The sequence below is a fragment of the Atractosteus spatula genome, chromosome 2, assembly GCF_055471065.1.
Source record: "Atractosteus spatula isolate fAtrSpa1 chromosome 2, fAtrSpa1.hap1, whole genome shotgun sequence".
NCBI classification, from domain to species: Eukaryota; Metazoa; Chordata; class Actinopteri; order Semionotiformes; family Lepisosteidae; genus Atractosteus; species Atractosteus spatula.
The window spans coordinates 44,981,677-45,008,755 of record NC_142707.1 but is presented as its reverse complement, the minus strand read 5'-3'; the positions used below and the strand labels follow the sequence as shown (position 1 = coordinate 45,008,755).

The following is a 27,079-nucleotide window of genomic DNA, read 5'->3' as shown; positions in this document are numbered from 1 at the left end:
CATATCTTTTTAACTTACAATGCTCTTCAAAACTACTTGGACTACTTTAACACTTTGAATTTTAAAATTTGAAGTTATTGTGACCCCAATCTAAAGGTTTATTGAAATCATTGGGATGAATGTGAAGTATGCTTTTGTTCTAATATTACTAAATGTATATATGAAATTATGCAAAAGAAAAATGGATACTATCTTGTACATATTATTCACATTAATATCATTATTAAAAGTACAAATGTATTGACTATAAGACAAAAATAACAGTTTTGCCTTTGCTTCTGCAATACTTTTGGAGGGCACTGCAGCATAGTTGAACAAGACAAACTGAGCTAAAAAAAGACCAAGATAAATGCAGCATATCTCCAAAAATTGGGTCTTGTCTATGACGTGGGATTCATTCTCCACTTCTAGGAACTAGGTTTTCCGGTGTAGAAAAAAAACAACAGAGAAATTGTACAGCAGTCACAAAGTATCTTGCTCTGAAATAAAACAAGCAGTTCCATATTTACTGTATGACTAAGAAATTGTAACACCAGGCCAAAATTCAAATAAGACCACTAATGTTATTCATAACTAATAAGAAAATACATGTTTATGCTACATAATTAATATTGCAAGCATCATTTGATTCATCAGGTTTGAGTTACTGTTCATGATCAAATTCAATTGACTTAGATACCATCACTCTATCCTTCTCTTTGTATGCCAGACTGCCAGAATGTTGAATGGAAGACTATGACAGGCAGAGCAGCTCAAATTACACTGTACTGCGTGGAGGGAGACTGGCCTGCCTGGAATCCCCACTTCGACTTGGTTCCGAAAAGAAAGAAAAATGGCCGGGTCTTGTTTTGTGCACTACAGCCATTATCACCTCTCAGCTGTTAACTCATGTTGATCTGGACACGTTCTGTGGCTAACTCTTTTTATTTAACAAATATGTACACCCACAGGCAATACACTATCGCCAAATCACAGTTTTGCTTTGATATGCATATTTCAGTCAGCTGTGTCTGAAATTCAAATAAGGTTTCTTTTATTTGTGTGTTTGATAAGAAGGATATGGTATACTCAAACATTCAATATACAGGAATAATACAGTATAGGCTGAAGAATCCATTCTGAAGATCTAGGATTTAAATACAGACTAACACTTATAACCTATACTAAGGTATTACCTTAGTGTGTTAGAAGCCTGAAAAGATCTCCTACTGTATTGCATAAACAAACACACACAATCTCAGGTTATGTTATGAAGAGGAACCTACATTGGCACATGGAGTCTAGATTTTCCTTTTCCGCAGCCACAGTGTAGACTAATTACTTTTACTTTTAGTTGTTATTCCATATACAAGTCTCGATGTGCAAGCCATTCTAGTTCTTTAATTTAACTATAGTATTTGAATGATATTTTTTAAACAAGACGACTCAAAAAGAAAGATGTGCGTCGATAAGAAGAAAAATACAAAACCCCAGGGTTTTAAGACGCCCGTAAATGATTAAAGAGTAATTTTCACCTTGACAAGAGAGGTAAGACATTTCCCGCTAAATCAGTTCCGTGTCAAGAAAGGCAGAACACCTGTTGTGAAAAAGTCGGTCCAAATAGTTGAAATACACATCTTATCTTTCCAAACGCGTAAGCACTGTCAAAATGACAGGGATTTCCCCCAAGTGATGTCTTCCTCTCTGCAAACACAGCTGAACGCACGCTGCATGATGCTCAGACATGAAGTGATGGCAAATATCAATTTTTGAGTCAGATTATCTCATAAATGAAAACAACTTCTGCATCAACTATTCAGAGAAATGTGAAAAATGCATATTTGGCGTGTCACTATATCGAAACGATATGCAGCAAAACCCAAAAAGAAAAAAAAATGTACATTTTTTACTTAGCATCCTTATTCTTTCCCACACGCAAACGTGACCAGAACTTTGGCTTGCCCACAGTAACCCACAGCTGTGCGGAAATGACACAGCAGGCGAGTGCCGTCACGTCACTCGAGAGGGCACAGACAAGAAAAACACGGCGGACAGTAACACGGACGACACTCAGGCGTGTAAAAAATATACCGTGATGCGAGGAATCGGACATGCTCGCCGAATTTATTAGTTTGCAGGCTACGCCAGTGTTCGAAGGTGAGTTTGGAACTACTCAATGCTTTAGCGCTGTGCAATAAATCAAAGAGGGGAAAAAACTCGCCCGTAGATCTTTTTCCTGCCGCGTCACGCAAAGAGAATTCCATTATTAAAACAGAACCCAACAACAAAAAAAGACCAAGTGGGCGTGGGGTGGGCTTCTGCACTGTCGTTTTGGGTACGGATCGTGCTCTGGAACATCTGTATCCCAAGTTTTATGTCGTAGAAAATATGAAAAAGTGCGATGAGAGGATATCCCTCTCGGGTTGTTGCGGTTCGTGGGTTGCTAGTGGAAGAATGAGGAAGTGGAGTGGTCTGGAGTCTGGCGAGTTTCATCTGTGTGCGTGTGAGTGGAGTCACAGCGCCTCCACGGCTCTGCTGAGGAGATCCGCTTACTGCAGCGCCAGTACAGAATAGAACGTACTGGTACTGCAAATGGTCATGTTTCAGTTAGGGAGCCCTTCATAACATTTAAATAAGCGTAACTAGAGGAAAAAAGTCAAATTTATGACCGATTTCTGGGTTTAGGGGATCTGTGCATAATATATCGCAAATCTTAATTTGAAGAACATTTTATATCCTTTTTTGCGTCGAACACAGAGGTTCGTGTTTAAGGAGTCGACATCATGTTTTGATATGCTTAAAATGTCAAAAAATATTTTAAATTCAAAACAGAAGCAGAAGCACACGACTTAAGCTTACAGTTACCAAACTGTATAATGAACATTAGCAAAAAGCTCGTTAAACACTCCTGTACTAAAAACATACTTTGCAATTAACTATTTGTTAGGTAATAGAATTATAATACCATGCTAACGAGGATAACGGTATTTTTCCTATGTAATAAATTACCTTGTAAAACACGTTCATACAATTAAGTCCAACAATATAATTATCAAATTCTATGCCAGCTGAGTTGTCAAACTTTGAGTTGTGAAAGTAAGCTTAGCAGACAAGTGTGAACCGGTTTATTTCTGTAATCGGCAAGAACTGTTGTATTGTATCATTTTGTTACTATTAACAGGTGTGATATTTTTGCTATGATTCCACAGTCCCCCAAAAAACAGTTGAAAATTTTAATGCTGCATATTTTTGTGTTATTAAAGACAGAGGTCACGTACAAAATAAACCCAAATATTGAAATGCACGATGATGAAGACTTACATTGAGATGCACCATTTTGTGTTGGCAGTTTAGGGGGAGTTAGTCATAATTGAAATAAATTCTCATTCTGGAACATATAAAAATTATGTTTAAGAATGACAGTAGTCCAAAAAATGTTTCTGCTTAGATAACCATGCACACTCATAGTGTAACCGACTTTCTGTATGCAAATCTGCTGTTGACATATTTGTGTTATCTTGGATTATATTGTGCATTACTACAAAATACTTTGAGTTCAGGGAGAGAGAAATCATAAAATGTGTATAAATAAAGAAATCTTTAAAACTAAAACCATGTGATGTGTGTAACCCATGATTGAAGAGAATTGACATAGGGTTACAGAACTACTGTAGTATCTCTTAGGTCTTTGTTGTTACTGTCTTCAAAAATTGAGTCCAGTAAAGATCTGCCACAGGCATTTGTGGGCATAGTCTGAAGGCCTTAACAGAGAAAGTTAAATTTGAAAGCAATTTGAAATTTCTGGCATTTCTACTGCAGAATAAATAAGCACATAACATAATTCAATAAACTGAAGGTTTATTCCATGCTGAAAAGATAAGAGACACAATGTTTCGGCTGTGAACCCTTCTTCAGGTGACACCTGAAGAAGACACAACAATGTTGTGTCTTTTCTTTTCCCTTCAGTATGGAATAAACCTTTACCTGTACCTCACTATTTTTATAGATTCATCTATAAGGCCATGGTATCATAGATATTGTTTTAGATCCTCAAAAGCACTCCAAAATGAAATGCATATGATTAACGCCCCTTGCGCACACACAAAATAGGCTCAGCAAGTTCTCACCATTGAATGTTAATTCTCTGCCTAATTTCATACATAAATACAGCATGAAAGTGGATTACCAGATGTGGAATTTAGCATTGTACCCTGCATAACACCAGTACTGTTATGTCATAAGTGAGAAGTACATGAATGTGGTTTTACAAAAGGCCTGAAACCTTGATCACATTGGTGATGAAGATTAAGATGAAAGGGGCTATAGTACGTAGTTAAATGTCAGTAAAGTCCTGTAGGCGAACTGTGATTCAGTGTTGTGCGTTTGTGGTTGGTGTCATTTTAGGTTATGAACTGTTCTGAGCATGGGGAGACTTCAGATGGTGAGGCATCAGAGACAGGTAAGCATGTACATCATCTGACCCAGTCGCGTGACAAGACTGAAGGCCTGTGTGCTGTAGGTGTTTCAGTGGTGCCAGTAAGAAACAATGCAAATAATCTACAATACAAGGACCGGCTACTGCATAAGGATTCATCATTCAAACCACAGCTTGTGGGGATACACATCCTTGTTTGTCAAGAGATTGTACGAAAAGCATGGGTAGGATTTAAATTAAATCCTTTGGGATAGATCCTCATTGGAATAAAAAAAAACCTTTTGAAATCCGTCCATTATCAGAAGGCCACTCCTTGAAGCCAAGGGTGTGTGCAGGGTAACACCCCGCACAGGATTCCAGTTCATCTTAGGGTACTCGGACTCAGAGAGGCGGATAATACCGGCGTCACACTACATGGCTTTTCCTAGGATTTCCAGTCGTAGCCTTCATTTACAGAATTCTAAGAAAATCACAGCGAGTTTTAGAGTCGCAGCGCGCACCCGTTGTGTCAGTTGTGTAGTGCGACACCCCCAGCGACTCAGTCATAGTGCTCTTAACAGCCCCTATGACTCTCTGCGACTCGCTATGATAAGTTGATGTTACGATGTTACATTTTCAAGATGTTTACATGCTTGTTCTCCGTGTTGTTTGTGCGGTGCTCCTCCTCTTATTCCGGTGTGCTCCACATTGTTTGGCTGCCAAAATGAGGCGACCTCGCGGTAATTTCGTGGCGCAATATGAGATTTGGAACCGTGACAAAAAGTTGCAAGGGAATCGTGTAATTAGTCACCACCCGCGATTCCTAGTCATATAATTTGACTCCCTCTAGGATAGAAAAGGCAGCGAGATTCAGCAACTGCAGTCGTGAAATTTGACATGCTTTCCGACTAGAAGTCGTGTAGAGTCATGTAGTCTGACGCCAGCTTCAGAGACACCAGTTAATCATCCCCCATGTCTGGCCAGTGGGAGGAAACTGGCACTCAATCGAACCCAGGACCCTAGAGCTGTGAGGCTAACCACCATGCAGCCCCCTGTTTAAATAATTTCAATGAAACTGGGATCTCCTCTGTCCAGGCTCTGACTTGCACCCTCATACTGTACCTTAAAATCTTTAACTGCAGTGCTTTCATAAATTTTAAACTTCATTTAAAACACATATTAAAAGCACTCAAATCTTTGCATAACTGCTGGCAGGAACAGTATTTTAATCTGACATTTTGGATGAATTTGTTCACTTCAACTGTGCCGGTTATTTTGTGGAATTATTTGAATAGTTTGAAAATAATGATGACGTTATGCTTTGAGTGTTGCATGTAACATTACTGTTTGCAAGACTGTTATATTAATATGCCAGACCAATAATTGGTTTTGCACCAAATGGCCTAAGTGTGTTATTGTCTAAACTATTCAATCCTGGGACTGACTAGGTTAATAGACTTGTATTTGACTGTGTTGTATAGTACAGTCATAACAAGAGTGGCCAACTACTGTCCCTGGGAGCTTTGCCTTGTTTTCTGTCCGTTCTCAGCACATTTGTGTTATTTTTCCAGGTTTTGGAAAACAAAAGATACAGAGCACTCTGCTTCTAAGAATTAAGAACTAATATAAGAAGAGGTTGCATACAAAGAAAAGCATTGGGAAAAATCTTTCTCGTACTAACCCTGTTTAAACACTAAAAAACACAAACGGTTTCCTTATAACAATTACTTTGGTGCAGCCTCACTATGAAATATGATCATCAAGAGCAGGGACACCTAATGAGCCAAAAAAAGGGACGAAGCGATTCTTGCAAGCGGCCTGCTCTGAATATACAGCAGAAGGATCATGGCTGTGAAGGACTGTTGTTCCTCCTGCTTTCTAATCACGTTTTTGCTAAACCCGGGGAAAACATATTCCTTGTGATGCATCAAGCACTCGTAGTTTTATCATGTTAAACTTTAAGGTCCAAAACCTATAGCCAATAAAACATGGTTCCTAAAATGAAAGCAGTTCTTTAATGCTGAAATAGCCCCGTGTTCAGGTACTGCCCACTGAGGAAAAGAATGACTGTGTTTGTGTGTTTCTCGTCAGAAAGAAGACCCCTGCGCTGTGTGAAAATGGAGAGAGTCATGGAAGAGGCAGCTATCGAGTGGTCCGCAGGCTGTAATATACCTGAAGGCAGCATGGAAAAGGTGCTGTGCAGCAGTGTGGAGACGACGGGCAAGAGGGCCAACACCCAGATTGTTGCAGACAGCCCGAGCAGTGAGCAAGAACAGCCCACCAGCGTAAAAAGACAGAAAGTTTCAGCAGAGGTAAGCGGGAAAAACACCAGTTCAGTCATTCCACGTCTTCAGCAGTGGTTTCATGCTGCATAGTGTTGCACAAGAACTAAGTGATAGAGAAAGGAAACTGGCTGTGCTGGCAGCCCTTTTCAGAATTGGTCAGGGTTATTTATTTTATGCCGATTCTAGATAAAAGCAGAAGAGTCATGGGAGATTATACAGAAATAATCGGCAGAGATGTGTGTTCATGCTAGATAAGCTTCACATTAAGTTGTCCTTGTAAATGAAATGTTTCATGCCACAACATAATGAATTACACATCTGGAATCACACTCCTTTTAAATGAAAACTCTTGTCTTTTAGAGCGTAAAAATAATTCTGATTGAAGATGATTGGTAATGTACCATAAAGCAACACTTCGACACACACACACACATTAATGATTTCAGCTTGCATCAGAAAGCCAGTTTTTGTCCTAGAGTGTTAATTTGTTTTTAACTTTGAAGGGGAGTAAAAGCACAGACCACCTGCAGGAAGTTCAGACAAGCGCAGACTACACAGGCAAATCGAAGACTTCACTTGTGATGTCACCTGGTGAGAACAAGGACTCTTCTACCGAAAAAACAATAGCATCTTATAGAAAGCCTCTGTACAGCATTTCACACAAAATCACAGAAAAGAAAAACACTTCTGGCCTCGATCAGCATTCACTGCACGAAGCTGGAGACCGAGGGAACTACAGCAGTCTTTTATTTCCCAAAATCACTGGGGAACCGAACAGGAGGGAGCCCACCATAGCCATGGCTGCCACGAGCGAAAGTGAGTCTAACATTTATTCTTTGATAGAAAAAATGTTTTTTATTCTCAACACGCTGAACTCCAGCATGACCCAACTTCATAGCAAGGTAGACTTGCTTTCGCTGGAAGTGACGAGAATTAAGAAGCGGATCAATCCCTCCGAGCTGGTCGCCGAGTTTCAGCCCCCCGCCGAGTACCAGCTGAACACCGAGGAGCTGAAGCAGATCATGGATCAGACCTCGTCGGCAGGGGAGCTGGCCTGCAGGCTGCTTGTGCAGCTTTTCCCTGAGCTTTTCACAGTGGAAGACTACAACAGGAACTGCAACGCCTGTGGGATAGTGAGCAAGAAGAAACTGGATTCGCTTCATTTGCAGCTAATCCGCAACTACGTGGAAGTCTGCTACCCCTTGGTCAAGAACGGCAGCGTCTGGCAGGTGGAGTGCTTGCCTCAAATCAATGATTTTTTCAACCGGTTCTGGGCGCAGAAGGACATGGAGAGTGGACAAGTGTGTAAGAAGGTGACTCCGGGAGCTCATGGTTACGAGCCCGATCAGAGCCAGAGCTGTCACTACATTGATGACGAAGGGCAGGATGAGAGCCTGTCATTGGATTCGAGCAACAACATTGCCGCCTCGGATCTAATGCTGGATGCCCAGGACGTTGTGGAATATCTTGATGAAGTGTCTTCTCCTGGGGATTTTGCAGTTTTCTTAATGCACCGCCTTTTCCCCGAGGTCTTTGAACAAGGAAAAACAATGGAGGGCTACAGTTGTTACAGCGGTATGGGGAAACAAATTCTCGATTCTGATCGGCTCGAAATAATTCGGAAGTACATGGAGGCGTACTTTCCAGATATTCAGGAAGAGAGCTGGCTTCAGCTGTGTGTGCAGAGGATGGAGGAGGAGTTGGAAAATGCACATGGAAATGGGAGCGAGTCTGAAAATGCCAGGGATGAGAGCTACGATTCGTCCAGCTTACCTGATGACGTATCGGTTGTAAAAGTTGGGGACTTCTGTGATTATGAGAAACCAGGTCGAAGATCCAAGAAAATCTGGTTGGTTCCAATCGATTTCGATAAAATCGAAATACCACCTCCGGATTTCGAAGTCCCTCTGCAATACGTGCTTACAAAAGAACAGATTAAGAATAACTATGAATGCAGCCTGTCCATTGGGAACTTTGCCTCCCGCTTGTTAGTTCTGATGTTTCCTGAGCTCTTCACTTACGAAAACCTGAGGAAGCACTACAATTGCAGTGGGTCCCTGGGCAAAAAGCAGCTGGATCCTGTCCGAATAAAACTGATCAGACATTACGTGCAGCTGCTCTACCCTCGAGCGAAGAATGACCGGGTGTGGACATTAGAGTTTGTTGGTAAACTGGATGAAAGGTGCCGTCGAAGAGATACCGAGCAGAGGCGCTCATATCAGCAGCAACGCAAGGTCTACATTCCGGAACCGGAACACCAAGACTTTGTTGGCTGCCAGCTGAACCCAGATCGATTCCGAGAGGAGTTTGAGGTGCCTCCTTTGCCCCCAGAGAGGAGCACGAAAGATTTCTGCAAAATCCCCCTGGAGGAGTTGGCTGTGCCCTCTCCCGATTTCCCCGTGCCTCCCGTTTACCTCCTCTCGGATACAGAGATCAGGGAGATTGTCCAGCAGAGCTTGTCTGTTGGCAACTTTGCAGCTCGTCTTCTAGTGAGACTCTTTCCCGAGCTGTTCACGCAAGAAAACCTCAGACTGCAGTACAACCACTCTGGTGCCTGTAACAAGAAACAGCTGGACCCGGTTCGACTGAGGCTGATCCGCCACTATGTTGAAGCTGTGTACCCTGTGGACAAGATGGAGGAGGTCTGGCATTACGAGTGCATACCTAGTATTGACGAAAGGTGTAGGAGACCTAATAGAAAAAAGTGTGATATACTGAAGAAAGCTAAGAGAGCCAATACTGTTTCATATTTATGAATGTCAACATATTTATATAAAACATATAATTTGCACATGTTCAAAATGCACAAGTACATAAGCTTAAGTGTGAGTTAAATGAAAGTTATAGCACTACAATGGCTAATGCCAGAGTATTATAATTTTCATTTTATCTATAGTAGAAATCTTATGCCAAATTAATAGTTTTAGCAAATTCTAACCTTTTATGTGTCTAGTATTTTATGTGTCCTTGTTACGCTATTGTCAGACTTGAAGCTGGAGTAACTTTTAGTTTTTATGGACATTAATAATGCAACAAGCATTGGGTTATTCTTATACAGGAGAAAAAAAAAACATTATTTTGCCTTAGTGTTGTATGATGTTTCTTCCATATCGTGGATTTGTTAGGATATATGAAGCTGGATTCCAGCTAGGAAATTAATTTAGATAACTGAGTCATTGTCTATCTTATAAGGATCAGCTGCATATAAGCTAACTTCAACAGCAGTGACTCACCCTCCTATATGTATTTATTAACTAGTTTATATTTAGTCAATTTTAATATTAATTACTTAGTATTAGCATAGTCAAAAATGTTAGTTTAATGTATTAAATCCCATGCCTGTACAACTTGTGTGAAATAAAACTTGCCCAAGAACTTTTCTGTCAGCTGTAATACAGAAGTATTAATACATCACATACTTATGATTGTTACAGTATGGCCAGTTGTTTGTTGCTGCCACTGATTATGTTCCTTTAAAAGAGGAATATATATATATTTTTAAAAAGCAGAATCGCCTTTTTTATCACACACCCACACAATTCAGACTCGCCAATTTTTCTTTACGTCTTGGCTCACGCGATGGGCGCTGTACCCACGTGGTGGCGGAGTTGCTTAGTCCCGCCCATCAGACCAATCATCCTTTGCTATGTCACAAGCTCCACGGCGATGTTCAGGAGGCTTAGCTCTGATTGGCTGGGAGACACGTCCCTCTCTGTGTCGGGGGATGCCATTTTGGGAGGAGCCCAAAAGTGTCTTGGCTCACTGATCCTCGCACTGATCTAGGCGATACTGTGCCGCGGACATCTTGTGCTCAGAGTGAGCCTGTTTACTGACAGCAGGCCAAGAGAAGAAACTGTTTTGGAGTGCAGAAATATATGGAATGAATCAATGCAAAATTATCTTCCTAAATATTCCTAAATTTGGTAAATATTCAGTTAGAAAAAAGTATATCTTAACATTTTTACTTTACGTGATGACAGCTTTTAAAGTTTTTGTATTTGTAGAATTTGGGGGGTCCTAAGCCTTAACTGAGCTTTATGAATATTTTCTGATGTGTAGCTAAGATATTGTTAGCTCCTTTCTCGTATTATCAAAACATAATTACAATATTATGGTCTAGGTTAAATTAACAGCAAGAAATTAGTTGTATATTGCAGTTATATTATTCAGACACTGCTATATGGACCGAATTGTCAAGCACATATGCCCTTCACATAAAATCCCCGTATTAACCTTTTTCGACTTAATACTGTAACGCATACGGCCACCATTGCAGGTTGTTCGAGCCGGCTTACCAGAGCGGTGACGTCACCGCCCTTCCCTGTGAATAGCAGGGACCGCAGCCGTCCGTCTGCCGGGAGATTTCCCTTTGGCTCAAGAGGCTGGGTCCCTGTTGAGTGATGCCGGAGGCCCGGGTCTGAATTCCCGACAGTGGGGGGCCGACCTGAGGCGGCAGCGGCGAGGGCGCATACCCACGTGAACCCTGGAGCGTTACAATACTTATGTGGCGCAGTTCTGTCACTCGACTTTATTTACTTGTAAGCTCCCTTGGAAAACCAAGATTAAAATACTTATCATCGTTGATGTTCAAGCTTGAATTTTCTTTCATGACGGCCTTAATATGTTTGTTTATGCTATTGAAGCTGCCTGAAAGCATCTTTGTCAGAAGTTCTGCTGTGACTTGTGGCCTCACCCTTGCTCCTTTCTGTTTTCTGGCCAGCTTTTAATTAGCAAAAGCATTAAAATTGATCTTGCATTGAATTGGATGATAATACAGTATTTTTCAGGAAGACAGTAATTGTAACAAAAATATGTGGGTTTGAAATGGTAAGCTGTTATTAAAAAGTTAGAAGTTAGAATGCTCATTCTGAACCAAGTGGTGGATATGGTCAGTTTTATTGTAGTGCTTTGTGATTAGTTAAGTGATAATCCCATTGACATTTAGGCCTGTGTCTGTTTGGTTTAAAGGCCCTGCTTATTACAGTAAAAACCCTTCCTTGTAGAAACTAAGTGGTTTCATTTGTACGAAGCAAGCAGATAATTTCCTAGATACTTTCTCAAAGTGTTAAGAATAAAACAAACTGTAAAAAAAATCATACTTTGCATTTGTGGTTTACACATTGTGAACTGTTTTTAAAAGACACCTTGGCAAAGATTTTTACTTCCATCACTGGAATTTTATGGGCAGTAATTGCAAAATCTTGAATTTTCTATGCTATGAATCTCCTCTTCCATTTAAAAGGAAAATCAAGCCTTTTAAAACATCTTAAAAAATAGTCTAATCTTGTCAGTATGTCAAAAAATCTTAGGATGTTTTAAGCAGATTTATTGCAGCAAACAACTTAGAACTTTGCACAACAGTTCAGGAAACAACCTGTGGTCAGACTACTGTCTGAAAAGAATCTCAGTCTAACTGCTGTAAAAAGAGTCACATATTAATAAATTTATGTTGCATATGATATATGAGGGGAAAAAAACGACATTGTTGCACACCTTACCTTTAGAATACAAAAACCCTTCCTGGTTTTCATCCCTCTGTGATGTGGTGTAATACCCCTTCATAGAAACACTACAGCTTAGTCATTTTGTTATAAAATGTATTGCAAACCTTTTATTTTTCTAATGCATGCACGAAAAAAAGGTTGGCATAGAGTCTTACACTCCAAACCATTTCTGTCTGAGGATGTCACATACATACAGTATTTGGTGTAATTGTTCCCCCTAGCTAAATTAACTTGTGCTCTCATAAAAACAACAACAATAAAAAAGCCATTAGTGGACACCATGACATGAGACGTACAGTTGTGGCAGATTTACTAATAGCTCTTAAATGTCCAGCAAATCTTTCTGCTTAATTTTGTTTGAAGATCCAGTTAAAAAAAAACACATTGTATTAAAAAATTTAAAAGTAATTAGGCATTTAGTATAAACTGTACCACATGACTACATTAGCTATGACTTTTTTTCCAGGAATATTTTAAATATAACTTGCATCTAGATGAAATCCAGTTGAACATTTCTTGTTTCTGCCTCTTCTTCAGAGTGACCATCTGAAAGTTTATTTTCCAATTGGCACAGTAAGTGATCTTGTACAGAATTAAGCAGCTAATCCTGTCCGCTGAGCAGGGCAACCTGCTCCAGCGTGCAAGTTCCACACAGAAGGCACTCCAGCCCCAAATCAAACCCAGGACTCTGTGAGCCAGCTATGCTAGCCACCCCACCAGCTGTTACATCTGTGCACAATCTTATTATACACATGCAATACAACTCATTCAGTTACAGTATGTGCACCATGACTGGTCTTAATTCCACCTGACTATAATGTGCGCTTCAAACGTATAGTGTCAGTAGAATTTTTTTTCCCCATTAATGAGGTGCAATATCTAGTATTCAAGATGGTATCATACAGTGTGAATAAAAAAGAACATTTAAAGCTAATTTCATGCTTACAGTATAGCTGTTTAAAAACAGCATTAAGAAAATTAAATGAAAACTTTTTGTTTCTTGTTGTCTTTGCTAATGTGTTAAGTACATTTGCTAATATATTTGCTCAATATAAAGTTTTAATTTTTTAATTTCTTGATGAAACTGAAAATATTCAGACATTCTTGCTTAATCTCCACATACGGACCATTAATTATTAATGTCCATATAACAGTGAATACTCAAAGGAATCCGGTTGTGGCCCCTGTGCTGTGTGCAGCTCTTACAGTTATCTAAATAATATTAATAGTAATACAAATTACATTTTAAGTGTAATTAATGCACTAGAGAAGGAACTCAAAGGGCTCCACGAGATTAAACGTCTAATAGAATCAATATCAGGGGGACATCAACAAATGACAAAGAAATGGAGATAAGCTGATCCCAAGTAGTCAAAGGATATACAACTACACAATATAAAAATATGAACATTAAATTGACCAAACAAAGGTGATCCACTGTAGCACCTGGAATGGGACAGCCAGGGCATGGGAACTCAAAAGAGTGGCTCCCAGGATGAGGATCATCGTTGACACTGATTTTGACTGCAATTAATGCCAGTAGAAAGAAAGAAGAAAAGTAGTGGAGACTCTGTTCTCCAGAACACTACTACAGAAATATGCATCAGGGACTGTGAGGCGTGAACAGTAAGCTGCATGCCTGGAGCAGAAGTGTCTAATACCATCGGCTGTTGTTATACAAATAATGTTGATATATACAGCACACTTTCCATCCATAAGACGTTCTAGCACCTTGGCAACTGATGGTTGGTTGAACCTGCAAGACTAAACCAGCACCAGGCATAGTTGAAAAACTTCAAATTATGATCAGTCAACACAACATCCTTATGGATGAGGACCTGGAGTCCAGAGGAAGACTTCAGCTGTCTGTACAGATATGACAGATGACATCTGAATGAAATGGGCACCACTCATCTGGGCACAAGGATATGGAAAGAAACATTTACATTCAAAAGGAAAGGAGGAGAAGACAAAATAAAACAAAGTATTTTAGTGCTTATACCTAAATTCTATAAACTATAAGACTATATGTCTTATAAAGCTGTATGTAAGAAACAAATTACATAAGACACAGGCAATCATATCAGCACACAATGATATAATAGGAATTATAGAATCACAACTATAGAGATGGATGTAAAATGTGTTGATGCAAACCGTCTGGGTCATCCTATAGACAGCCAAATACATATGTTAACTGTAATTCTGTACTGCATTATACAATCACACATTTTGGTAGAAAAGAATCAATAGTATTTATGGGAAACTTCAATTTTCCCCACATAGCCTGAGAAAAACCTAACGGAATGTCAAGACCAGAAATTTAAATGGTAGACTGGGTAATGAATTCTTTGTTACTGAATTTGACAGAACTTTTGCAAGAAGATCTACAAGTATTTTATTTATACAGTAATTGTCTTTTCAAACAATCGAATCAGAATGAAGAAGACAAAACCATTCAGAAACTGATTATACTTTGAAGGATACGTGAAACTGTACAGGTTAAGCCCATGTCTAAAGCTTACAATGACAATTGAGGAAATTCTTTTAAAGGAATTAAAGCACAGTTTATGAGCTAAAATATGTGGTAAGATACAGAATATGTGGAGAGTGGAAGCAAAAGTTTACACAGATTCTCAAAGAAAATCAAAGGGTAAAAAAGTGTCCCAAATGATGCAACAAATAAATTAGAAATATAAGAGGAAAGAATCTGGAAATAACTGAGTGGATAAACTAAGTAAAATAAATTATCATAACCCCCAATGTGTAAGGATTTTGCCAAGACTATACCTGAGCAGTTGGTATTGTTAGAGGCACATGAATTTGTTGTTCTCTGGCACAGCTTTGCTGAAAAAGGCCAATAATTCAGGCACAGTTGATTAAACAAATATTTATTGACAATGACAATGACAATACACACACTACACAAAGTTCTTTAATAACAGAGGAGGCAGCAGTGTTTTGGGTACTAGAAGCAGACAATAAATCTCGGTACCCAATGGTCGTACACAACATTAACGGAGGACGCACACGTTAACCTACAGTATGTACAATACAAGTTTACAAACGAGGTGTCCCAGAGGCTAAATGTCCTAACCACCCAGAAAAATCCCAGACTCTTACCAGGTATTCGACTCTTAAATACATGTAATGCCTACAGAGGCCGAAATAAGACGCAAGCTACCTTCTAAAGTGATTAAATCTCTCTGCAAACCTGGATGCCACAAAATACATGGGAAATGATCTCCATATTCTAAAATGCACTCACTTAGAGGGGCCGTTTTAAGCCCGGGGACTCGAGAAACCCAAGTTTTCTAAAAAAAAACTACAGAATAGCAAGCTCTCTTAGCAAGGTTCAGATAGCTTCAATCGGGTCTTCTCGGACTATCTGGACAAGAACCTCTGGCGTGGCACGCTTTATGTTCTTTTTTCTGTCTCCACTCTCTCGTGTCTTGATCTGATCTTCTATGGTGTCTTTCTAGCCTGTTGATCGACACTTAATAATTTACCCAGAACTTAATTAAGGTAAACCTAGGTACATTTTACAGTCGCTTTGATCACTGAATCTGGACCCAAAACATTTCTACCCAGTTGCTCCAACGTGGTTTTCAACCTTTGCTGTTTAACAAGCTTGTCAGATCACTTGTTAATTACTAATCCTCTTACCAATAATGTCTGAAAACCAACAGCACTCCAAAAAAAAAAAAACTAGAAAAAATCTGCTCTTTATTCATTATTTACATAAATAACCCTGATAAGGTGGATTCTGTGTTGCAAAACACTGCTCTGCACAATATACGTAAACTGTTTGGGAGACTCATGATGAGTTCCAAGAGAATACTAACGGGCTGTAGAGATGGCCAATTAAAATATCCCTTCATCTCCATCTTGCCCCATTTACTTGGCCTTCAGGGAAAGGTAGGTGTCCTCAAGATAACAGAAGACTTAACACATAAATGCAAAAAAATGCATCCATATTTATTTCATGCGTAATGGTAAAAAAAGACATACACCAAGCCACAGAAACTTTGAAACTCACGAGGCACTCTCAACCTTCAGCATACAAATCTTTGCAGTACAGTTATTTTTAATATCTTCTCTTATGTCCACGTTAGAGGACTATATTGGCCAACCATATCACCAATCCATGTTTTTTAACTGTAGACATGCCTGCGAGCAGTAGTAGTCTAGGCTAATCCACAAAGTACAGTGGGTTTAAAATTTCCATGTGAACAACACTTGGTACTGGACTGTAGAATTAAAAAGAGAAGGACAGACTGCACGTATTTTTTAAATTAAGTATGACTTTTCAATGTTTAAATCACAGGCACACTTCTGTATACCTGCAAAAATCTTTAAATGAATAAAAAAAACTCCCAGTATCTTACTGAACTGAAGCTTATTTTTATAGCTTTCCGACCCTGCAGCTGAGCTGGGACTGTTCCAAAGCATATTTTCTGTGCTTTATAAAAGATTTTCAAATTTAATTTCGCTGTATTACTATAAAAGAATGTAGACGGAGAATTTTATTACAAAATCACTTGATGACAGATGTCATGTTTTTTTAACTTTAATCTGATGGACCTCAACTAACATCACTTGAGTCTCCTCCGTGGGGATACACTGCAGTGGCCTAGACTAACTTACTGACTTTAAAAAGCAGCACACCAAATACTCTATCTCAGTTAAACTGCAAACAGGACATACTTTAGGACATACTGTTTATTTGAGATGAATAGTCATCTATTTGTCTCCGTCTTCTATGTATACTCACATCAACCAGAAGGTTGTTAAACCTTCTGTGAACATTCATTCATTATGAGATATAGTATTAATATAAAATCTTATTATTCTAAAATATTTAGACAAAGCTTATGTGATGGTATGCACATTAGTTTCGAACCATCTGTATGAATAGAAAAGCATTTTCAACATTCAGTGGGGAAAAAAAAAAAACATTTAGTGGATAGGGATAACTCATCACCTTAATATTTAAAAAAAATCACCAGTTCAATTCTATTGAAATCTCTGCCCCTTATATAATGTCTGCTAATTTTAAGCACATCTTTGTAAACAAAGGTACTGAAATATCTGCACCTTAGTCTTAGAGATCTTCAACATTCTTGCAAAGCAATACTTGCAAGTATTGCTTTTAACCAATAAGAAACAGTTCTGGAAGAACCTTATTGTTTGTAAGCCTCCTCTTTTGGAAGTTTTAGATTTTTCCAGCGCCTCAAAATAACCTTGTATTTTTCACTGTCTTTGGTTTCTCCCGACACCTTTTTGAAAATCACCCTCATGAGCGTGACGGTGTCAGTATCTTTGTCTTCTTCAACAACAAGGTCCAATATGTCTCCAACCTTCACCTACAAAAGAGATAAAAACAAAAGCTCTGAATTGCAATACTTCAGCTGCAGAACTACTGTAACACAACCATTATTAAGACACTAACTGCCAGATGTACCAAAACAGACCCGTTGCAGCTGAAACGTACCATACTGTGCATTGCAGCACATTTATAAACACTGGTTGCTATGTCCAAGAAAGTACTGAAGAGCTGCAAAATACTATTTACATTTAAAATATTAAATATCTATTGTGAGATTTTAGCAAGTGATGACAACAGTGTGAGAGACTGTTGGAAACAATATATGAGCGATGTTGTTAACAGGATGTGTATAGCCTGCTACACTGCTCCTGTCTGAAACAATGCCCCAGTCTATCACACCAGGACCACAACCTGAAATGAATGTCAAAAAGGGAGGAATGAAAAGACAACAGTTTTTTCTAACATATCTTAATTTATCTGGCTGACATTTTTATCCAATTTAACTTACTTCCATAAGGCTGGGCGATTTCATTGAAGCAATTCAACTGAAGTACTCTTCTGAAGGGTACAACAGCAGTGCCCTATTGGGCATTTCAAAATGTTCCTCTACAATGCTTCCTTTTCAGAGAAGAAATTGGAAATCCCATAATTCTCTTCCCTCAGAAGGTTAAAAACAAACATCTGTACTTAGGAGTAAACATATCATGGACTAACCCCGAATGCTTGGCTATGATGTTTTTAATTACATGTTTGAATCATGTACCACATGTACATTCACGGAACAGGACTGATTCTTATTTATGTACAGATTCTGAGAAACTGCTTGAGGTTTTAGCTGCATGTGTAGCTTATTACTCCTTTTATAGTGGTGTAATGAGAAATGTATTTTTTTTTCAAGGCTTGTATTGTATTCTCTATGCTTGCATTTAATAAATAAGCATAACTGATAAAACATAAGACAATGCAGACTGGAAGATATCAGCACATGCTGGCATTGGGTTGATAGTATTGATAACGCATTCTGAGTTGGACACTGCACATCACGTGGCTTGCAAGTCTGTGCCCGTTCCTAATTTGGTCTTCACATAATTGGAAGATTGTGGTAAGGATACTGAACACTATTTCATCTGTTGTACTAGGATGCACTAATTGTTACCAAAGTCAATGTCTCCTTCATTTGACAATTAAAGCAGACATAGCCAGGAGATGTTATTATCACAATGACTTTTAAAGGTTTGCTGATCGGATATGCATTTCAAGTTCTTAAATATTTGTCATTTTTAGTGTTGCAATTTAATATATTATATACTCTGTAATTTCTCATTATATGAGCTTAATTCATTCCTAACAAACTACTCACACAGTATAAACTTGTATAAACAAAATTCCCATTACTTCCCACGTTATAATGTGCAATTGGTTACAGAACATTTTCTCTCCAATACCCAGACTTTACCTTAATATAGCACAGAATGGTTGCTAAGTTTGAAAGCAATAACGTTCCTGGTTATCAATTTGAGTAATATGCTTAAAATCATCAGCTGATGCAAAAACAACGGATAGGAAAACAGTAACTCCTGCTCATTACGGTACAGTCCTGTAATTATTACAGTCATTAGTAAATCAGGTGGGTAGCTGCGTCAGCATGCGTAGGCTGCAAAGGAACAAGTAATAGGTTTATTCCATGCTGAAAAAAAGAAGAAGGAAAACACAACGTTTCGGCCATGGAGCCTTCTTCAGGCTTCCCCAGGTTTCGTTCTTCCTCACACCTGAAGAAGGCTCCACGGCCGAAACGTTGTGTTTTCTTTCTTCTTTTTTTCAGCATGGAATAAACCTATTACTTGTTCCTTTGCGTCATTAGTAAATGTTAGGTACTATCCTGTACAGTATGCACTTAACACATACAAGCCCTTATTATAAAAAAAACATTAAAATGTAATAAAAAGTAAATTCCTTATCTGAAAAAAAGAATTTTGGTAATGCTTTACAGGAGCCCGTCTCGTAACAGTAACATGAAATGCTTAATCTATGAAAACACAGGTAAGAATTACTACCATTTGTGTAAATGAAGAGTCATATATCGACAGTTCCTATAGCTGAATCTAATTTTTGAGCAGCCTCATTTGCACAGAGCCCACCCCATGTGGTTACATCTCTTTAGTACACCTGGCTATAAATGCAATAAGCTTTTTACATTTGTGACTTAAATATAAATCAAAGTGCTTTTGTAGTGAAAGCAATATTAAAATAATTACAAATGAGTAGAGGCCTCACTTTTTTTTCAGTAGGTGCAGCTGTGCCATGCAGCTGTTTTTGGAAGAAAGCCCAGAAAATCGGATTCAACAACATGGATGGCTAGCTTGTTCCATACTTCTACAGCCCTTTGTGTAAAGAAGTGATTCCTGTTCTTGGTTTCAAAGGTACTTCCATTCAGTGTTTCTGAGAATTCTGAATACTTGAATCAGGTCTCCTCATAGTTGTCTCTGTTCAGAACTAAAAAGATTAAATTATGTTAGTCTGCTGCTGCAGGATACTTATTGAACCCAGGAGCTTCAATGTCTCTTGTATCTTAGTTGAGAATTAAGCCTAATCATTAAGATCCAGAGCTTAGTTTGGGAGAAAAGGTCATAATTATTGAAACATTTTCTAAGGTTCATGGGGAAAAGATTTTGTATTTCATACACACATTTCATGGGTTCAACAAAATTAGCATTCCGGAATTTAGATTTTACTATAAACATAAACAGAACTAAAGCAAACGTGATTTATGTTCAGTCAATACAGACAGATTCCTTCACACAGAAACACAGACTAAGAAGTGATTTCATTTATCATGATACCATTAAAGGCACAGTAACAACATAATTGTATTTACTCCTTAGAGAAAACTCTTAAGCATACTGTATAATACTGTAAAAAGTCTTAGGAGAAGAAGTAGAGTAGAACTGGCATTGTTCTACTCTTTTCACTTAAACGTTTTTCCTTCTTTACATAGAAATGAATCATTTACACTGAAAATAAAAAAATAGCTATTTAGTTTTAAGTGAGTATTTAATCCTTATAAATCTATAATTGTAATTCTAATATTTTGTGAAACCGAAAGCAGCCTTTCCACTTTCTGGATGTATAGAGAGGAACTAATGATAATTAAAGAGGAGAAACGCTAAACAGATTTTTTTTATAAATGTGATGGAAGATCTACTACAACTCATGTTAGCTGCACATACCGTATTCAGTATACCTTTAAATGACGTAAACAGGTATTTGAAGACAGCAATTAATAGGAATTAAAGACTGCTAAATGACAAGCATGATTTCCTCTTACAGTAAACTATTCTAATAGTCAAAAATATTAAAATTTTTGAAAACATTTGTGGAAGCTTTAAGTAAACTGAAGATGCTCATTACATACAGTGTATTCTAACTCATCATTGTCTAAAACTACAGCAGTATATACAAATGATGACACCACCTTATATGATTATGTAAATCTTTTTTATTTGACATTTTACATTTAATGCATTCAAATGCCAGCTTATAAAAAAGTGACATTTATCAAGAAATCTGGAACTTTAAAACATAAAAACATGCTTCAGTTAAGATGCTCACGGCAAACATGAGATACATTTGTAATCGAATGCCAAATACGTAAAATAACTACTGCTTGATAATAAGAAATAATTACTCACCGTTTTGCTTTTTTTAATAAGTTTTTGTCCATTGAGCCTTAACTTGGTGCTGTAGAATGCATCTTCAACTTTGCTGAAAAAGCAGGGATAGAAGTTATGTTAATAACATCCTAGGTTATACTGACATTAATTTACACAATAACTCAATGTAAAACTAGAATAATAGATAAAGTATTTTCAAGATTGGGATTTCAAGCATATTGCACCTACATACAATTATTTATATACTATATATTAAAGTTGTATGGATATAGAAATAATCATCAATTAAATTAGAAAATTAAAAATAAGACCTTCTGAACCCATGATTTTAAAGATTCCATTTGTCATAAAAGCCATGCAACATGCACAAAATGTTCCCCTGTAAAATTATCTAAATACTTTTAAAAGACGAGTGGATCTACTGGTTTTCCCTGCGGGTAAACTGCTCAATCCACAGAAATTAATAAATAATTAATAATCATATAGTTTCCTCACAGGGGATACTGGGACCTAGATATTTTTCAAACTCATTACCTTTAAGACTCCCGATAAAACCTGAAAAGCACTGACACGCATATAAAGGGCCATTTATTTGGTGCTGTGCATTTTGATTCACGTGCTCCCTAGCTTTCTACTGAGCCCTTGTGATGGGATCACTCACTTGCGAGCCATGTCCAAACCAGCTTTCATGATCAGATCATAACGAAAGGACTGCACCGCTTTCTCTAAATCTCTGTAGTCTCTGGGCAGGCCAGGGTCATCCTGGAGCTCCTCTTCATAGTCACTTTCCTCTGGGTCAGTCTCCTCATCCTCCTCCTCTTCCACCTCCTGGGTCTTCTTTTTACTGCTCTTCTTTGCACTTTTGCTGCCTTTGAACCTCACAGGGAGCACAAACGAGCTTTGATATTGACCTCCAAGTTGGGCTGTACCCTGTATCCCCAAAACTGATGATGGCAAGAAACGTGGGCTCGAAATCCGGCGATCATGTACTGTCCTGTGCAGCTCACCCGTACATCGCACCCTGCTTGTCACATGACAGGAAGTGTTCTTCCACAGCGAAAAAAGTCCATTCAACCTTCTCCATGTGTGAACTTGCAGCCACAACCCCCTCATGATCAAACCTAAGCACGGGAGACACACACAGTTGCAGTGATTTATTCAGTTTTTTGGATCACACATTTAAGGGATTTGTCCAATCAGCCATTTTCTAACCATTTCCTCCAATTCAGAGTCAGAGACAGGGAACCAGAGCCTTGCCCGAGGCACAAGACAGGATGCACCCTGGACAAGACGCCAGTCTTCCCAGAAACTAGTTTTCCCACCACTATGTCTTAAGACTGTGTGAGGAACCCGGAGCCCCCAGAGGAAACCCAAACAAACACAGGGAGAACATATAGCCTCCATGCAGACAGCACCCCAGGTCCAGAACTGAGGCCGCAATGCTAACCACTGCACCACTGTGCCGCTCTCTATGATGTGTGAACGCTGTGAATAAAAGCTGATGATTTGCATTAAACACACATTCAAGGACCTTGCCCAGAAAACTGTTTGATAACAACTAAGAGAAACATCCACAGTCAATAAATTTAGCAAAGAAGTTTAAAATATTATTACATGGATGTTAGCAGCAAAGAAAAAAATGGATAAGAACTGTCTTCAGAAATATGAAAATCACGACCAACAAAAATCTCCACTACGAAATACCATAGCAAAGCAAAAATTGCAGGTAGGTTTCTATACAAATTCATTTTTTTTCCTCCAAAATAAACCTGACAATTACTGCAATAATAGCAGTGAATAATATCACTACACTGATATTGGCTATGCTAAACATGAACGCAATGTGGCTGTGGCCCATGTGTAAAATTAATTGCGGTAAGTGTCAAATCAAGATTTTTGAAGCAAAAGTTGATTTAAAAAATGTGATGGAGAAAATCTGCAATTTCCCTCACGGGATCAATAAAGCATCTATCTTTCCAGTTGTAAAACTGGTCCAATTCAATAACCACAAGAGGGCAGTAAAGAAAGAAGGAAATAGTTGAACAGAAAGACACTAATTGTAAAGATATCTTCACATTGTGATAAAAGAATATAGAAAACATAACCATTACACATTTTTAAATTGCACTTCCCTGTGATTATACAGGTCAAGCATATAGCTAGATGGTTTTCCACAGCAGCAATTAAAAGTACAGTGGTGTGAAAAAGTGTTTGCCCCCTTCCTGATTTCTTATTTTTTTGCATGTTTGTCACACTGAAATGTTTCAGATCATCAAACAAATTGAAATATTAGACAAAGGTAACACAAGTAAACACAAAATGCAGTTTTTTAAATGAAAGTTTTTATTATTAAGGGAAAAATAAAATCCAAACCTACATGGCCCTGTGTGAAAAAGTGATTGCCCCCCCTGTTAAAACATAAATCAACTGTGGTTTATCACATCTTTGGAAAGCTGAGTTCAATTTCTCTAGCCACACCCAGGCCTGATTACTGCCACACCTGTTCTCAATCAAGAAATCACTTAAATAGGACCTGCCTGACAAAGTGAAGTAGACCAAAAGATCCTCAAAAGCTAGACATCATGCTGCGATCCAAACAAATTCAGGAACAAATGAGAAACAGAGTAATTGAGATTTATCAGCCTGGAAAAGGTTATAAAGCCATTTCTAAAGCTTTGGGACTCCAGCGAACCACAGTGAGAGCCATTATCCACAAATGGCGAAAACATGGAACAGTGGTGAACCTTCCCAGGAGTGGCCGGCCGACCAAAATTACCCCAAGAGCGCAGCGACGACTCATCCAAGAGGTCACAAAAAACCCCACAACAACATCCAAAGAACTGCAGGCTTCACTTGCCTCAGTTAAGGTCAGTGTTCATGACTCCACCATAAGAAAGAGACTGGGCAAAAATAGCCTGCATGGCAGAGTTCCAAGACGAAAACCACTGCTGAGCAAAAAGAACATAAAGGCTCGTCTCAGTTTTGCCAGAAAACATCTTGATGATCCCCAAGACTTTTGGGAAAATACTCTGTGGACTGACGAGACAAAAGTTGAACTTTTTGGAAGGTGTGTGTCCCATTACATCTGGCGTAAAAGTAACACAGCATTTCAGAAAAGGAACATCATACCAACAGTAAAATATGGTGGTGGTAGTGTGATGGTCTGGGGCTGTTTTGCTGCTTCAGGACCTGGAAGACTTGCTGTGGTAAATGGAACCATGAATTCTGCTGTCTACCAAAAAATCCTGAAGGAGAATGTCCGGCCATCTGTTCGTGACCTCAAGCTGAAGCACACTTGGGTTCTGCAGCAGGACAATGATCCAAAACACACCAGCAAGTCCACCTCTGAATGGCTTAAGAAAAACAAAATGAAGACTTTGGAGTGGCCTAGTCAAAGTCCTGATCTGAATCCGATTGAGATGTTCTGGCATGACCTTAAAAAAGCGGTTAAGGCTCGAAAACCCTCCAATGTGGCTGAATTACAACAATTCTGCAAAGATGAGTGGGCCAAAATTCCTCCACAGCGCTGTAAAAGACTCATTGCCAGTTATCACAAACGCTTGATTGCAGTTGTTGCTGCTAAGGGTGGCCCAACCAGTTATTAGGTTTAGGGGGCAATCACTTTTTCACACAGGGCCATGTAGGTTTGGATTTTTTTTTTCCCTTAATAATAATAATAACCTTCATTTAAAAAGTGCATTTTGTGTTTACTAGTGTTATCTTTGTCTAATATTTCAATTTGTTTGATGATCTGAAACATTTCAGTGTGACAAACATGCAAAAAAATAAGAAATCAGGAAGGGGGCAAACACTTTTTCACACCACTGTATATCCCATGTCATTATCAATTTCAAAATGGGGTTTTCCTAAAAAGGTTCAGGTTTTGAATATTTGAATTCGACTGTGCATCATAGCACAAACTACGTAAATTAATTAAATTAAAAATATACAATTCTGCAGTAATATAATTGCATATGCTCCTATGTAAAATGATTAAGTTTAATTAGTGGGTTAAACAGATATTCAGATGTTATCACAACAGTTGATACTGAGTCATGCTGATGGAGGAGTGAAAGCTGTGGATATTTGTTAGAACTGGTTAAAACATTTGTGAAAATGAAGAGTTTGATACAGTTGCAGAATGATTCCTGAGAGCTCTAAAGCAAACTGGTTGACAATGTTTGGTCACTAGCAGTCTGAATATTGAGAGTACAAAAGTGCCAATGACCAATGGCAAGTCAGGTGGTCATCTTAGTTTACCCATAACCACCTCTTATACCTACAAAGACTGAGCTCAGCCCACCAGCCTAAAGAAGTGTACACAACAATCTGGTTGGTTCTGATGCCTCCATTTTGTTATGCGAGACCATACTGAAAAACTGAAAATATAATGTGCAAAGGATGAGGTCTGTCAAAAATAGATTTCACCTGCTTAAACCAGTTTGGAGGCAAGGTAGTCTGACATTTGAAAATAAAATAGTGGACATTTTGGTTTATACAGGTTGCCCGTTTTTTTCCAAATTTTATTGTCATAAGAATGACCTACCAAGTGTGAAATCAGCTAGCCAGCCAGCTTTTCAACAGATGTTAGAGGTACTGTTTGCACTCCAACAAGAATTTAAAAACACTTGAGCTTCAAGTCTAAAACAGAACGGGCCATTAATGAAATCTGCCAAGTTTTGATTTTATCAATGCAGTGGCTCCTGACAACCAGATTTCAGCATGTATCAGTTGCCTCCAGCATTATACCACCCATGTCAGGAGCTGATCAGATCCACTGAAATCAGCCAGGACCAATATGCAAAGAAAAAAAGAAGAAAGAACTTACAACTTGAGCCTGTCACTCAAGAAGCTAAATAACGAAGCCCCTATTAAAACAAATCTACTTTACATTAGTGTAAGTGAATGGGTGTGAGGCATATACTGTATAGATGCATACAAATGATTGGATAAGCATGTGGATTTCCCACATTTTTGTTTTAATTTCAGTTCATCTTTGTTACCTTTTAAAGGATTTTCTTAATTATAGGCAGATTAGTTTGAGGAATTAGTCATAATCCCAGAGATGTTCAAAAACATCAATAATTTTGCAACATTTCATTTGCAACCTTCACATTCAACACAATAAAGAAATGCAACGCAAGTACTGGTACCTCGATTCTACAGATGAATAATGTTTTTTAAACTATACTTCACTGACAATGACAGCTCTTTTAAATTTCAGTCTTCCAGTAGTTGTTCTCAGACTATTAACCCTATGTCGTTCTTGTTGCTGTTTTACATCATGGTTACTTACTGATATTTTCTGACGCACCTGAGTACATAACTCGTAACTCGCCAAAAGACGCTTATTGGAAATGTATTTAAAACATTTTTTTATTCTCGTCAGCTGAACCTGAGTTCAGCATGATCCTAAGCACACCTGAATTCTGTTCCCATAAATCCATGCAGTCCCCTACACGCTGCATATATGAATTAAACCCACTTGCGTCACATTTATATAAAAATATCGGTCCACGCAAATAGTTAACGTGTACTTACAGAGCTACGAAAACGGCAGCACTTCAATAACTTCTGGAATTTAAGGCGGCAAGCACACTTTCCCTCCCACCTTTAATATGTTTTTGCCTCTCTCCTTCTCTTCGCTCTTTCACCTTGACCAACCAAAGAGAGCAACAGGACAGCTGTGAAAGAGTTACAGTTGCTGTAATGAAACTGAGCCCGCAGCTACAGCGCCCCCTAGAGTCAGGTGTATGTGCGGCATCTCTGGCACTATTTGAACTTCTTGCCTAGTCCCACAGGATAATAATAATAATAATAGCTTACACTTATATAGCGCTTTTCTAGACACTCCACTCAAAGCGCTTTACAGGTAATGGGGACTCTCCTCCACCACC

At 38.5% G+C, this 27,079-nt stretch overlaps 2 protein-coding genes across 5 annotated transcripts; one reads left to right on the top strand and one right to left on the bottom strand.

Annotated features, from left to right (window-relative positions):
* Positions 1 to 1,976: 1,976 nt before the first annotated feature.
* On the top strand, positions 1,977 to 11,258 carry bend3 (BEN domain containing 3). Of its 4 annotated transcripts, none has more exons than XM_088938023.1 (4): positions 1,977 to 2,136; positions 4,384 to 4,438; positions 6,485 to 6,705; positions 7,182 to 11,258. In XM_088938023.1, the coding sequence occupies exons 2-4, from the start codon at positions 4,387 to 4,389 to the stop codon at positions 9,432 to 9,434; spliced, it is 2,526 nt and encodes an 841-aa protein (XP_088794149.1). In that variant the 5' UTR covers positions 1,977 to 2,136; positions 4,384 to 4,386; the 3' UTR covers positions 9,435 to 11,258. The 4 variants fall into 4 exon arrangements, with proteins under 4 accessions (XP_088794149.1, XP_088794167.1, XP_088794158.1 ...); XM_088938041.1 differs by having other exon boundaries at positions 2,125 to 2,136; positions 6,489 to 6,705; XM_088938032.1 differs by lacking the exon at positions 1,977 to 2,136 and having other exon boundaries at positions 3,819 to 4,438.
* A 3,799-nt stretch (positions 11,259 to 15,057) lies between these two features.
* mtres1 (mitochondrial transcription rescue factor 1) lies at positions 15,058 to 26,821 on the bottom strand. Its single transcript, XM_088909582.1, has 4 exons — positions 26,724 to 26,821; positions 21,844 to 22,303; positions 21,201 to 21,273; positions 15,058 to 17,548 (listed from the first exon to the last, which is right to left on the bottom strand). Exons 2-4 carry the CDS (start codon positions 22,293 to 22,295, stop codon positions 17,366 to 17,368), a joined length of 708 nt encoding a protein of 235 aa, XP_088765708.1. The 5' UTR covers positions 22,296 to 22,303; positions 26,724 to 26,821; the 3' UTR covers positions 15,058 to 17,365.
* Between the last annotated feature and the right edge of the window lie 258 nt (positions 26,822 to 27,079).